Source organism: Glycine max, chromosome 18 (genome assembly GCF_000004515.6).
Source record: "Glycine max cultivar Williams 82 chromosome 18, Glycine_max_v4.0, whole genome shotgun sequence".
NCBI lineage: Eukaryota > Viridiplantae > Streptophyta > Magnoliopsida > Fabales > Fabaceae > Glycine > Glycine max.
Window position 1 is genome coordinate 2,778,656 of NC_038254.2, and position 15,472 is coordinate 2,794,127.

General features: G+C 28.2%; 1 protein-coding gene across 2 annotated transcripts; it reads right to left on the bottom strand.

Annotated features, from left to right (window-relative positions):
* Positions 1-605: 605 nt before the first annotated feature.
* LOC100802549 (uncharacterized) lies at positions 606-5,066 on the bottom strand. 2 transcript variants are annotated; one of them, XM_006601928.4, is made up of 5 exons: positions 4,797-5,065; positions 4,476-4,603; positions 2,095-2,932; positions 1,062-1,601; positions 606-849 (listed from the first exon to the last, which is right to left on the bottom strand). In XM_006601928.4, the coding sequence occupies exons 3-5, from the start codon at positions 2,920-2,922 to the stop codon at positions 742-744; spliced, it is 1,476 nt and encodes a 491-aa protein (XP_006601991.1). In that variant the 5' UTR covers positions 2,923-2,932; positions 4,476-4,603; positions 4,797-5,065; the 3' UTR covers positions 606-741. The 2 variants fall into 2 exon arrangements, with proteins under 2 accessions (XP_006601991.1, XP_006601992.1); XM_006601929.4 differs by lacking the exon at positions 4,476-4,603 and having other exon boundaries at positions 4,797-5,066.
* Positions 5,067-15,472: the final 10,406 nt, after the last annotated feature.

Here is a 15,472-nt window from a genome sequence, read left to right on the forward strand (position 1 = left end):
ATCAAGTTAAACATTTAGACTGGACAATTGAATGAAAAAGAAAGAAATACAATACTCTTAAGCAAAATGGACAAAAAAAAAAATACTTGGCCACAAAACCAGGCCTAATTGAGGTTCCAGTCACCAAATTTATGCATGCTAGAAAAGAAAAGAATAAGCAACACCTTACCGAATTTTCTAAATAGAGCATAAATGAGATTGGTCTATAGCTTTATCCAGGAGCCATGGTCTGCATCCTCTGCACAACAATCAATATTCAAATATTTGCCAAGTCTGCAGTTCAGTTCTCAGCATTTGAACCTGCACATAAAGGCTCACCAAAGTAATATTAAAATGTGAACAATATCAAAATATGTAGAGCGATCATCTTTACCATTGCAGGGTGAGGTGGTGGCAATTTCTAGTGTGGAAGACATTTACATCAAATGAAGAGACGTAATGAGGGAAGAGGTCTATTCCTGTAGTCATAAGAAGCATGTGCTTGCATGATTGGAAACGGAAGTCAGAATATGGAAAATGGAGAGAAAAATAATACATATTTCCCATAATATCTAGATATTTGAGGCTATACATACAAGTGAAAAATTTCCTGGGACATTTATTCATTAAAAGTCGAAACTATATGAATATTTTGATAACTATGTATGTACATGGGTGGAAATGTTAGTGGCCAGACCTATAAGACTCACTCTATAGTAATCTACTAAGTAACTATGCCAACCAAACAAAAATAGCTGATCCCTAAATAGTAATTGTTTCATGAGGTCTGCACTTCTTAATCCTGATATTCATACTGCCATTCTTTATGCTTCCACCACCCAAAAGTTGACAGCAATGCCTACGGGGTACCTGGTTCAGTACAGCCAAATCAAATGATCAATTTAAATGCCATTTGTTAAACTCCAATTTAGATGGAATTCAAAGCTATTCGAGTACATTACTATCATGGCAAGCTAAGAAGTTCTAAAATCAAAATCCAATGATGTATTGATGTTTTTGTCTTAATTGTATGTGCACGCATGTGTGTGTGGAGAGAGAGGGAGAGAAAGAGAGAGAGGTACATTCTTCCAATATTCTGGATCCAGCTTCAAGGCAGAAACTCTAATTCTTTGCACTTCCTCATTATTAGTGCCTTCTCTGTTGCACTTTGCTTCCTTGCCTTCATGTCTCTTGTAGATAGTGATACTTCCACTTTTTCCCACCTTTGTAGCCTGATCCAGGAAAAACCTAGCTGGCTGCTGGCACGGGTCAGAGCTCATAGGTCGAGTATTGAATATGAAGGGACCATCCTTCCAACTTCGCCAAGTCTGAAATGTCTGCAATGGCATCTGCAAGTCTGCTGCTATCAACAATTTTGTATAGATTTGTATAGTGTAACCCCATGAAATAGATATTGACCATCTACGCTTATGATCATAGCATATACTTTGCTGCACTATCCGGGCAGGGTCAATGTGGTATGCACTGATGAGCTTTTTCATTGAGTGTAATTGAGTCTGGTTGGGAAAGAAGGGGCTCAATTGGTCAAGGTGATGGAGTGATACAAGTGGTACCAAGGGGTGAGCTGCTAGAAAACCATATGGATTTCCTCTTATGTCAAACTGAAAGAAATGAACAACAAAAAAAACCAAAATTATTATACATGGATAGGTCCAAAGACTTTGCATCCAAGCTGAATTTACTAAATTTGAAACATGCAACATGATTCCTTGTTCATTCCGTATATAACAACAGTCAAAAGATTTGAGTTGCATCTAGGCTGATATTACAAGGAGTTTAATTTTTATGCATTGTCAGTGACAAGATTTTTTACTTTGTCAAAATCAGAAATCATGCTAAAAATGACCTTTAAAGGTAGTTATTGTAAAAGTCAACAAAATTAGCATACATGACAAATTGACAATGTTTGATTGGCTAACAATGTAAAATCCCTTTACACTACTGTATGTTCTATTTACTTTATTGCTAAACTTCCAAGCTTTGTAGTACATGGATGTTATGCAGGAGGGGAGTGAGGGGAAATTGATCAAACTATGCATATCAGTAGTATATTCCAAAAACTACACAAATGGAACAAGTGGAAACAGAGTATACCTGGTGGAATCCATTTTCTCTGGTAAGGGGCACCCCAATTTCATGAATACAGGCCCAGACTCTTTGATCAGAACCATAAAAATAGAAGTATCTACTTAGACAACCATCCATTATTTTGGCTAGTTGAGCTGCTAATGCATAACTGATTGCAAATCCACCACCACCAAATGCCATGTTATAAGAATGCATCACATCTTGTTCCACACTCTCAGAATTCCCACCAATATAATACATTTCATTGTGATCATATTTTCCTAACACAGTAACCAAGTTCTCAGTAAAGAACACGGTATCATCATCTCCCATCACAAACCACCTGACATTTGGCAAACCAAGTTTAAAGCTCTCATAAACTATCCGAGCTATCCGAACAGCAGATGCTGAGTGCACGTGCTTGAACCGAGTCCAGCCCCGTGAGATTTGATAAGGTGGTACTAATATGTCACTGTGCAAAATCTTAGGCTTCTTGTCAAGCCAAACATAACCTCTAGTGGTGTTAGGATCCCACCATAGTTTAGTGTAGTTGCTACGGCCATGCCACGTGTTTGCTGATCCAGCAATGCCAAATTGAAGATGTGAGATGTTTGTTGGTCTGTTGTCAATGACTGAAGTATTCTGGACGGCGCGAATATGCTCCGGTAACGGGAACCACCGGTCTGGTTTAGAGAATGCTGAGTGGAGAGCAAGTGATATGGATGCAACAAGACACACAAGAATGCCAAACCTTATTAAGAGTATAACCATATCACCAAGTTTTTCTGGGACAAAACAGAATTTGTATACTTTAAGGGGAGATTCATGACAAGACTCCAAGCGAGTGTGATTCATCTTCTTCTCCCTGTTACATTTGAAATAACTCATAAGCAAGAATTTTGACATGAGTTGTAACAAATCATAGAACTTTCAATTGATCGAAGTTACTATATGAAACAATTCAATTACATTGCTACTAAGGATGCTTTAAGTCATGAAAAGATGCACCAAGTTTTATTGAGCAAAAGAGAATCCTTAACCCTGAAGAAGTTATAAACCATATTTTATTCAAACCATTACCCAGAATAAGCCAAACTGAGGTCCTTTTCTAAATCCATTATTTTCATATACCTAATCCATCATACGTGTAAAGCATTAGACTGTCTTACTTTCATTTCAGACCTATGGCCCCTCAAAATTGCTCAACTAAATGCCTGTTAAACATATCTTCTACAACTAAACATTTATTGAATAAGGTACAAGTGAAAACGGTGCAATCCATTTGATTCGTTCCCTATAAATTTTCATTCTTAGATCGTTTAAACAGCTTACCTTCCATATCACATAAACTATGCTACTGTTATAAATTCTTCTGTATAAAAGAAGAAACAGAACGAGGATTCAGAAAATTTTCCATCGCATTTTATATAAAAGTAAGAAACATGTTCTTCATACAACAACTCATAACCTAAAAACATTACACTAACAAATTTTAAAAACATGTTATTCATACAACAACTCATAACATGTTTTTCTCTATCATATGATCATATCATTTATTTATTAGATTTCATAATTCTCTTTCTTTCTCTCTTTTATTTCTAAAAATTTAATGTTTTAATTTTAAATTTTTTTTAAGCAATCTCTACAAAATACTGTTCAAATTATTTGTTTAAGAGCACTTACGAGTTACGACCCTTTTGAACCTACAGTTCTACACGCCGAAGCTTACTCTAATGCAATGAAATTCAATTGACCCAAAAAAATAAATACAATCTCGTACCTTCTTAACCAAAAAAACCTTCTGCGCTATTAAATGGCAATCAAAATCGCATCACATACCATTATCAAAAAAAAATATTGACCAGAAAAAAAATCAAATCACATAATTAATTAAAATCCATAACTATAATCACCTCCAGTTTGAAGTTGACATGAGAGGAAATTTAAGCTGAAATTCCTTCGTTATCTTATTTTGTTTTATATATTTTTCCGCTAAAAATTGCTTGATTGTTTATATGATAAATAAATAGAACTGTATTCTACTGAGAAAAAAATATATCGGGAATAAGACAGAGCAAGTAATATTTTTTTGGGGGGTTAACATAACAGGAAAGAGTTATTCCCTTTAATTTTAAAATGTATTTCTGAGATTCAAGTACAAAAATAAATAAATAAAATTAGTTATCACGTTAAACTTGAAATAAAGCTCAATAAATTTCATCCTCTTCCTCCAAAAAAACTGTTCAATAAATTTAAAATAGAAAGAAGTAAAAGTAAAATTGTATTGATGATAATTTTATCTTATGTTCCAAAATAGACATGGGGAGAGAGAGAAGTAGAATTCCAACAATTGCAGAAAACAGAAGAGGAAAAAAAAAACCTTCAAACATTCAGAGTCGTCATACCTCAGTTTAACGATCAAATTCAAACACTTCTTTTCTTTTCCTTTACTTTCGGTTTGTTATATGGTTCTGCTACTCCTCTTTGCATCAAGTTATATTTTTTTAACTGCAACCTGTTCTGGTTCTTATTCCTGGACAATTCCCAGGAATGAACAGAGGAACAAAGTTAAAAAAGAAAAAAAAAACCACAAAAATAATATCAAAAAAATAAAAGGTGCAAACTTTGACATAAAAGAACGATCATGAATGATAGAAAAAAGAATGATCCTGAAGAAGATTAGAAAGAAAATTAGAAGAATTGATGCACAGAGATTTTCATCGTACTCAATCAGCACAAGAGGGTAGGTTCCTCATCATTCAACAGAAATCTCCTTCTCCTTCTCCTTCTCCTTCTTTATTTTTCCCTTTTTTATGGATATTTGTTGCTGATTTTGTTATGGTGCAGATTCCTCAGACTATGTCTGAAATCATGATTCGCTATTCACATTGCATTTAAAGGAGAACATCGTACATTTACACAGAAGAAGAGAGGGTGGGGGGTGCAAGCGAATGACACAATTTTTTTGTCGGGACCTTAAGAGGTCGGTTTATGGAACATCATGGTCATGTGCCATATATGCTCCCATGCATCATCATGCATTCATAGGAATACACACATTCATAGAAATTTGTTTGAAAAGGTTGTTCTTCTACTTGTCTTTTTTTTTTTTCCTTATTTTATTCAGAATAAATATAAAAAAAAAGTTAAAAAGTTATTTTCCACCACTAACAATAGATGGCACATATTCTTTCTAACAGATAAAAGATTGCTTTGTGGTATCCGCGGTGGTAATGATGCCCAAATGTCAATTTCAATAACTTTACCCAACCTGCCTCTTAATCTAACATCCATCCATAATAAACACATTTCATATTCCACTTAAAATATATACCACACAAAGTGCATGCTCCATTTAAATCTAGACAAATAAAACTTTCGATTAAATATGGTACTTTTTAATAAGTTATGCAATGGAAGTAATTTTATAATATCCTCTAATTACAAATAATTGTATACTAGCTCGTCAACAATTAAAATATTTATCTAAAATTTATATTTAAGGATAATTTTTTATTAATTAACAGTGTAAAAATTATTTTTTATTTGAAATTAATGATAATTCACTGATCATAAATCTTCATTGTCATTATTATTATTATACAATAATAATTCCATTTGTTAAATTGTAAATATGAATTTTTATTGTATCCCAACCCAGTAAGTTGTGCATATATGTATATGTCTGTGTGTATTAAACTCAAAATTAATTTTGAATATAAATTTTAAAATAAATATAAGAGAAACAATTTTGTATGTTTTAAATATTTAAATTCTTTTTAATAAAATAATTATAGAAATTAGTTATTCTATCTTATTTCATTTGATATATTTAACATGTGTTTGTCTTAATTTAAAATTATTAATTTTTTTAATAATACCCTTAAAAAATGAATAAATATATAGTTCTACTTATACACTATACTTATTAATTATTTAGAAAATAAAAAGATTTTAGTTATATAAATTATTTTATCATAAAATATAATTATATATAATTTTTTTGTTTTTAAATAATTTTTATAATAAATATTTTCTTTTCAGTAATATCACTGAGAACATTAGTGAGCAACACGTAAGTTTAAAACATGAATCCAAACCCTAATCAGGAATATTTGAAATTTGAAATGACACGTGGCTTACAAGAAAACTTGACACCTTTGAATTGAATTAGGTGTAAGTTAGTGTTTTAGGTTAATGCGATGCAAGATCCAAGTAAAGGGAATGAGTGGGACCCACCCTGTGAGACTCGGCGAAAATTCATTGGCACTCTTCATCTCTTCTTCGTTCAAATTTCACAACACGACTTTATAAAAATACTAATAAACTAATAAGTAACCATTTAATAATTTAACGCAATAAAAATTAAAAAAAAATGCGATCTGACAAGTGAGTTTTCGATGATAATAATATATTTTTATGTTTGGTTCTATTTTTATTTAGAATAAATTACAATACTCTAAGAAAATATAAGTATTATGTCTTTTTTCTTTGATGTTAAAATAAAATATATAGCTTAATCCTTTTGAATTAACATTTTAAAGTAAATTATACTTCTCTTTCTTAAGCAATGTAAGTATTACACTATCATCTCCTTTTATATTGAAATATACAATTTAGTTATAAAAAGATTGTAATTTAGTTCGTTCGACTTTCATGACCTAATACTACTAACGAATATTTTCAAAATATTTTTTTAATTAAATTATAGTAAAATCTTTTTAATTTACCAAGTTACTCTTTAATCATTTAATGTCTAACATTGCTTCCTATCTCCACACTAACATTGTTTCTCTTCGTAAGTAGTTGTAGCCTTATAGGCAAAGTATATACATTAGGAGTGACAAAATAGTTAAGCAAATCTGTTGCTAGTGGTATGTAAAAAGACTAGCATTCGATGGAGAAAGAATTTAAGATTAGAAAATAGATTATAAAAACAAATTAATTTAGTACCTATAATTTTATTAAAAAAATGTACAAATATGTTAACAAGTGTTTTTTTAATTATTCTTTAATATGAATTATTATATTTTTTTATATAAAACAAAATTTGTGGTGTATTTTCATCTATTAAAAGAAACAAAAACTGCATATCTTAAAATAGGAAAAGAGAAAATTAAGTGCAATACTTTAATTTCTCAAGATAGAAAAGTGTGAAAGATATTTTAATCCTGAAATTATTTTTAATGAAAATTTTAAAATAGAGTATAAAGTGTAATGTATTTACGTTTACCAACGGAGAGGAAAGTGTATATCTTAATACAAGAGGAAATGACAATGTAGAGGATATTTTGTTATAACTCTTTAACGAAAGCTAACGAAACTTGAACGAAAAAATTTAAAAATAGAATAAAGTGTTATATACTCAAATTTGTCAAGTGAGGAGAGTTTATATTTAATATAAGAAGGGAATGCAGTGTTGATACTCTCACGTCTTAAGAGAGAAAAATATAACTTACTTTTTTTTAATTAAAATTATAAATATACACTCACTTATTCTTGCATTTTTTTCTGTTGAATTTTCTTTTCATCTCCTTTTTCTCTTTCTTTTATCACTTATTTGTCACGTTTATTATTTTTCTCTTTTTTACTTTTTTTCCCTCTCATCTTCGACCCCAATTTACTAAAAGACAGAGTAAAAGATATTTAAATTTTGACTCATCAAAGTTAAGTTAAATTTCTTCAAACAAATGAGTTTTTTATAATTATTTTTATATGCAAAATTTAAGTTTGATATTTTTTAAGAGAATAAAACTTAGAAATAATTAATTATTTTAATCATCACTATTTTAAATAAATTATTTACTTATATTTACTACTCCATCAAAATTTTAAACATTCACAAAATAATAACGCTTTTAACGAAAAATAAAAGAAATTATTAAAATAAAACTTTTAAAAACATAAAAGAGTAAAATAAAAAATTTAAAACTTAATGAATTAAAATAAAAAATTTAAAAACATAATAATAGCTCATGTTTTACTTAAATATTCATAATATTTTGGTTGTGTGACTCTATATATGACAGCACTAGTATAGTAATTGATCCATTATATGTTTATGCTTCCTCTCTGCAACTCCAGAATTAAGAGTCTATGAAGGACACCAAGATCAGCAAGAAACTTGATAAAAGGTTTGTACTCCTTGTAACATCTTGGACGTTAATTAACGATGATAAACTAAAATGAAATTTTAAAATTAAGATGATATTTAGTTTGGGTGTTTATTATTTTAATTTTTAAAGAAAACAGAAAGAAGTAAAAATGCATTTGCTTAAAATTTAAAAATTATTTTCTCTGAAAATATTTTTAAAAAATAGAGTAAAAACTAAAAACAACAAATTAGCGTTTATAGTCTCGTGTGAAAAAGTAAAAAAGTAATTTCATGTTATGCAATACATATTTCCTAATTCATATAAATTTAAAAAGGAAAATTATATTTAGAAAAGAAAAACAGATGAAAAGTGAGATTTAGGGTTTTCTAAATTAATCGTTCTTATGATGACAGTGTTTAAAGCAGCACTTTCTGAAAAGAAACCAAACAATGAAGGACTGAGTACAAGAAGGCAGAATTGATCCCCGATCACATAACTTTGGATGTACGAATAATAAAATAAAAGGGTCCATTGACTGAAAATTGAGGGATGAGAAACACGACAAGGAACCGAATCAGCGAACCAGAATGTGCCATGAGGCACATGCACACCCACCTTTTTATGATGTGTCTGCTAAAGAACAGAAAAAATAGCGTACGCCTGGGCCCACACACCACACCACATGCCTCGTCTAAGTTAATGATGTGCGCCCACTGGCCACTGCTCCGTTTTTCATTTTTTCTATTTCCTACTTTTCTTACCATCATTAAATAACTAATGCTTCATTTGATGGGAAAAAAGATTACAAGATTATTCAAATATTTTTTTCTGTTTGTTTCGAGAAAAAATGAAAGGAAAAGTTGCTTTTATAAATATAAATTTTTTTTTTCTTTTTATCATTTTCTTTTCGATTCAAATTTTAAACTTTTTCATCTTTTTTTTATTTTCTTTCCATTCAACTAAATATATCATAAATTTGCATCATTCGAAAGGTTTTTTTTTATGGGAGTTATTTGAGATTTTTGTATTTAAATCTCAACTATTCATGTTTCATTGGATTGGTCTAGTAAAGTGATATTTCTTATTATGACTCTGTATCTAAGTTTGAGGATAAGTTAAAGAATTCAAGTATCAAACTTTTGTTAATAACTTTTAGTGTTCATTAGAGTTTATATCAACACTAAATAACTTAGTCACAAAATTATTTCAATTGTCAATTAAAAAATAATTATAAACATATTCATAATTATATATAATATAAGAAAAATTATAAAATATAATCTTTAATTCATCCTTTTAAATACCCATTCTCTAATTAATTAAAAACAAATAGTTTTCTAATTCTACATTTTATTTAATTACTCTCACTATTTTATAATTTTAACTAGATTTTTTAAGGAATCTCATAAAGCATGTTAAAGAATGTCTTTTTAACAAATAATGTAATGTCAATATTATGTTGGTGTGAGTGAATTAGATTGAAATCTTTAAAAAAATTAAACTTAAGTATTATAGTTAAAAAAAAGTATACTTTGAATAAGAGATTTCATTAAAAATAATTAATCAAATCTTTCATGAAAATTAATCATAAATAAAAAATTGATAAATATTTTAGCTTATAACTTAATAAAAATATACATAATATAACCTTTGATTTTTAGTTAATAATTTAACTTCCTTATTTTTCTTTTTTACAAATTTCTATTCTAATTTTTGTTCGTATTCTTAATTTAATTTTTCTTATATGTTTCTCTTACAAATTAGTACTATATTTTTGAAAATATATATTGTCTTTTCTCCACCTCTTCCGACACTCCGGATCCGATATATGTGTTGGCAAACGCAATGCAGTTAGCGGTAGACTATCGAGAAAACAACATACGGCTACGGCGCAACTAACATAAGGTAAGATGATGGATGTGATGTGATTCTCATGTCATCCATTCAGTCATCATCCATCCATTTCATGCATTACTATTTAACCATCTTCAATCAATTCAAATCTATTAAATACCACCAATTCTTTCTGTACATCGGCAGGGTTGAGATGGATCTATTTCTGTTTCACTTTCACTGAAATTTAAATTTTTATTTTGATCTGAATTTGATTTGATTAGAGTCCAACTAATACTATATAAGATAAGAATGTGTAAATTTAATTTATTATTATAATATTATATATAGTTAATTCATAAAATTAAAAGTGTGTAATATAATTATACTATGTATATTATGTAATTTAAGATAAATTATATCAATATAAATACAATATCATGTTGTTCATTAAATAAAGATGTTGTATTGTCTATATATAATTGTTTAAAAAATTATACTTTATATACGAATAATGTAAAATATTAGACTTAGATTGAAACAATATGAAGTATAGTTTAATTTTGTAAAAAAAAATGCCGTCATTATTTTTTTTATAAATGAAAAAATAAACTTATAATATAAAATAAATTATTAGTGTAATAGTGTGTAAAAATCAAAGGTTATATTAGACCTGATTTATTAATGATGTATCATTGATTAGATTTGATGATGTGATATTTTATTTGTCACATCATCATTTAACCTAATGATATTAACAGTTGATAGTAAATTGAAATAAAAAAAAAAGTAGATATTTAATTGAAAGAAAAAGAATTTTTAAGTAGTAATCTAAAAATGACTTATTTTTCATATATAATTAGTGTTTTGTTGTTTATGATCAATGTATGCATGCAACATGCTATATTTTCCTTCACTCTTTCTTCTATTCTCTAGTCCCAAAATATATATTTCATCATTTGATCTTGTTGATATCTTTTCAACTTTGGTCAAATATTAAATGTATGCATCTTAACTCTTTAATTTTATCTTTTTAATCTATTTCAATTGGTTAAATATGATAAATTGATAGGTAAGTTATTGTAAATTTTAAATAGTATTTTTTTATTCTTACTAATAAAAAAATATCTTATTAATTTAATGTATTTCTTATTTTAATTGAAGAATTATCTTAAAAAAAGGACAGGATAAAGTTTCTTAAGTCTATATAATAGTAAAATACATATATGTCCAACAAGTTATTTTAGTTAATTTTTAATTTTTTGACAACTTTTACAAATTTATTTGATCTAATAAAAGTGTTTGAGAAACAATTTTTTCTTATTGACTTATAAGATTTGCTTTTAAACATAACTTAAATTTACAATTTTTTTTTATTTTCAATAAAATAATAAAATTTATTATTTATCATTTTATCTAAAATTAAATTGTTTATTTTGATAAAAACTCTTCCTTATCATTTGTTAACTAAAAAATTATTTTTCATATCTAGAAAATAGATCATTTTCAGATTACTACCTAAACATTCATTTTTGGTCAAATGCCTACCTGAAAAAAATAATTATGTTTCAATCTACTATCTATTGTTAGTCCCATTTCATGACAAACAGAGTATCACGCTGTCAAGCATAATCACTGACACGTCATTACCATGTCATTGAAGGTGATGATGACGTGACACTCTATCTGTTACGTTATCACTTAACCGAAGTAGATTAACGATAAGTAATAAATTGAAACATAACTTTTTTTAAGTAATCATTTGAAAAAAAATAAATATTAAATAATAATTTAAAAATAGTCTATTTTTCATATATAAAAAATTTAATTAAGTAAGAACCTTAATTTATTTGTGTAGAATTAAGACATTCGTTCCTAGGGCACTTATGACCGACCTCCAAAGACTTGCGTCATAGGTTGAAACACAACCCAACATCAATAATTGGACTTTTTATTGGAGCCAATAGCTTAACATGGTAAAATATATATTATGATAAATTAATTATGTCATAATAATATATATTATGCTAAAAGGGACCGGCTGCTTACTCTTGACAAATCTGCTTTTTTGAATAAGGATTCCTTCTGCCTTTTATGTTCAAATGAGGCTGAGTCAAATGCTCATTTGTTCTTTTCTTGTAGGAAATATCTTCAAGTTTGGGCTCACATTCGTGATTTGGCTCCTTTTCGTAGGCGTTTTACTTCTTTGTAGCGCATTACTGACTCTTTAATTAAGGACAAATTCACATCAGGTGTTCAAGGAAAATTTCGTTGTCTAACTATAACAATTACAGTTTACTGCATGCATTTGGTTGTCTAGGAACAAGCTGGTTTTTGAAGATTATCAATTTTCTGTAATAGAGTTTATTAGTAAGATTAAGTTTTTTATGTATAAACAAGCCCACCTGTTACATTTATTTTAACATCTTGATATAGGCATTCTTATATTAGGGAGACTTTTGATTTTCTCTAGCCGCGGGTATACCCCGTTTATTGTTATATCATTTTGGGTTTAATATAATTTACATTTTTCCCAAAAAAAAATAATAAATTAATAATCATAACAATATCAATTACTACTACCTTTCTTTTTACGTCCTTTGACTAGATATTTGTATATACATGCGTAGTTATAAAATTAAACTTCAAGTCAAATGTGGTGCTTAAATGAAGTCATTCGCGCACAGTGACAATTTTAACTTTTAAGATTGGAAGACGTTTATGTAAGGTCATAGCATATTTTTATATTGTGATCCATTATGATTGGGTACGAATTACATATAGCTTTATTTTATTGTTAGTGTTAATTGTTTCATAATTTGAAATTGATTCCTATATGTATTCATTAATAATTAATAATAGTAAATAAATAATTATTCCCTCTTATGTAAGAAGTGCACGTCCACAGAGACCTGAACTTAGTTTGTGATTTGTAAAAAGAAACAAAAACACCTAAAGGACAAGCTTGTTTGTTCTTTCGTCAAGAACCATGAAACACACGCAAGAAAATTGTCTTCGGAACTGATGCCAATTCCAACTACATCCACGAATCCGCGTTGGAGAAGACTAGAGAGTTAGTTGATGGAATGGGGTGTCTTGACCTCCACAAAACTTCCACTAGGAAACATCCCTAAGAATATGGAGGCTTTAGGTTTGAACTGCGTCATCACTAGTGCTATTTACTTGCTAGATAACTCTTACAATTCCATATTCGACTAAAAAAATTGTGCATTAACTATGCATAATAGATATATAGTGTAATCACAAATTATTATTATAAAAAGTTTATTGATAATTAATTTTCGCCAAAGAATCTAATTAATCATTTTAAGTGAAATCTCTCCTTCCAATTATATTTTTTTCATCCACAAGATTCAAACTTAAAATATTATTTAAGAGAATTGAGTCTAAAACCACTCAAATCAATGACTTGTTGATTAATTAATTTATATTATCAATACATCATCTTTTAACCCCTAATAATTCTCCTGAGTGAAACTAACATGATGCTAGAGCTAAAAAATTTGTTCAACGAACTCCTTGTAACTACAAATGACTTTCCGACTGCGGGTGCTTGTAGATCAACAACTAATTTATCAACACCAAACAAATGGAATTCTTCTGATTCCATAGGCAATAACTATGGTCACGAAATCTAAAAATTCACTCAAATGTTTTTCAACTTTTCCAACTTTCAGCGGGGTAATAATGAGCATGTATATACTAATCCCATCTGTCACTTTAATTTAGTGGTACACCAGGACACTAAAAATTGCGGTGGTAAGTAAAACATTGCATTGATCACGGAACGTGTTTCCTTTAATAATAATTGTTGCCTTAACTTGAGGCAAATAATATTAGTTGAAATGAAATTGAAACAGTTTTGGGGTATAATTTCCAAAGCCCGCAATGCCCCTAGACGTGCCTGAAGCGGTCGCTCAATTTAAGCCATGGGCACCATATATATCATAAATTGGGGCCTAAACTATAAAGTCTTGCTTCACAATTTTTCAATTTGGCCCAAATAACTAAATTATATTGGGAAGAGTTTATTTATATTTTATTTAAACGTATCTTATGCATAAATATTGAAAAAAAAAACATAAAAATACTTTATCATACTCTTAAGTTATTATTAGCTTATTTTAATAAACTCTCTAAGATGAACATCTTGTTAATATATATCTATAAGGACTAAAATTACACAATTGTGATACTTTTGAAAGATTCAATTAGTGCAATTGAAACCTCAAGAATTAAAATCATTTAGAAGAAAATCACACTTTTTTTTTGTTTAAATCAATTGAAATAAAAAAAGATAAAATTGCACAATTGAGGTACCTAGAGCATTAGAAGTGTAATTTTTTTATCCATAAAAATAAAACTAAATATTAGAGAGTTTATAACAAATTAAATAGCTAATTTTGTTAAACAAAATCGAGTTAGATTCTAGAAGTGTAATTAAATCCAATAAATAAAATTTGATATTTAATATCAAAAAATCACATAAATAAAAAAAACACTTCTAAGGAACACTCTCACAATCACAAAAACATTTTTTTAATGGCAAAAATATAAAATATTCTCTGCATACAAAAATCAGCTTAAATAATGTATATACGAATCATGAAGTGCGCGTTTGAATGAGCATTGATAAAATTGATTTTAAATCAAAGTGATTTTAGATCAACGTGATTTTGAAGTAACTAATTTTTGTTTGGGTAACTTATATTAGAAAATTGATTTTTAAAGAGAGTAATGTTTGAATACTTTTAGTCATAATTGATTTTGAAAGCAAAATTACTAAAATAGACCTTAAGTCTTTGAATACTTATTTGTTATTATAATTTACTATTTTTTGATATACATATAAATAAACTAAAATTAAATAGATATATAAACTCGTATTCATTGTAAAAAATTAAAATGAACATAAGTACACAAATGTATCTAAATTAAAAAGTACAAATAAGAAACATATATAAAGTCAATCAAATTCAATAATAAATATAATATTAGTTTTTTTTTCTTGCACCGTATAATTTCATCTCGAATATAGTCTCGAACATGATTCATCTTTGGTGCAGAAATTATATTTAGAACTTGGGATTGATCAAAGCTAATCTCATTGTGATTATTATAATCTACATCAATAAATTTTTAACTACCGAAATAAACAAAGTCTTAAGAAAATATGAATGTTCAACTAGTGCAGTATAACATAGTCTGTCACAAAAAATACAAGGGTATTATAAAGAAACATGTAAATAATAATATTTTATAATTTCTTGAATCAATTCATGTTGAATTAAAAGTTCTTCCTACCTGTTTCGAAGTTACAGTAATTTTGAGGACCAAACATAAAATTATAAAATGGTATCCAAACATACAATCAAATCAAGTTTGATCAAAATCACCATAATTTACCGTGGTTATACTACCAAACATGCTCCAAAACATTATCCCCGATTCCC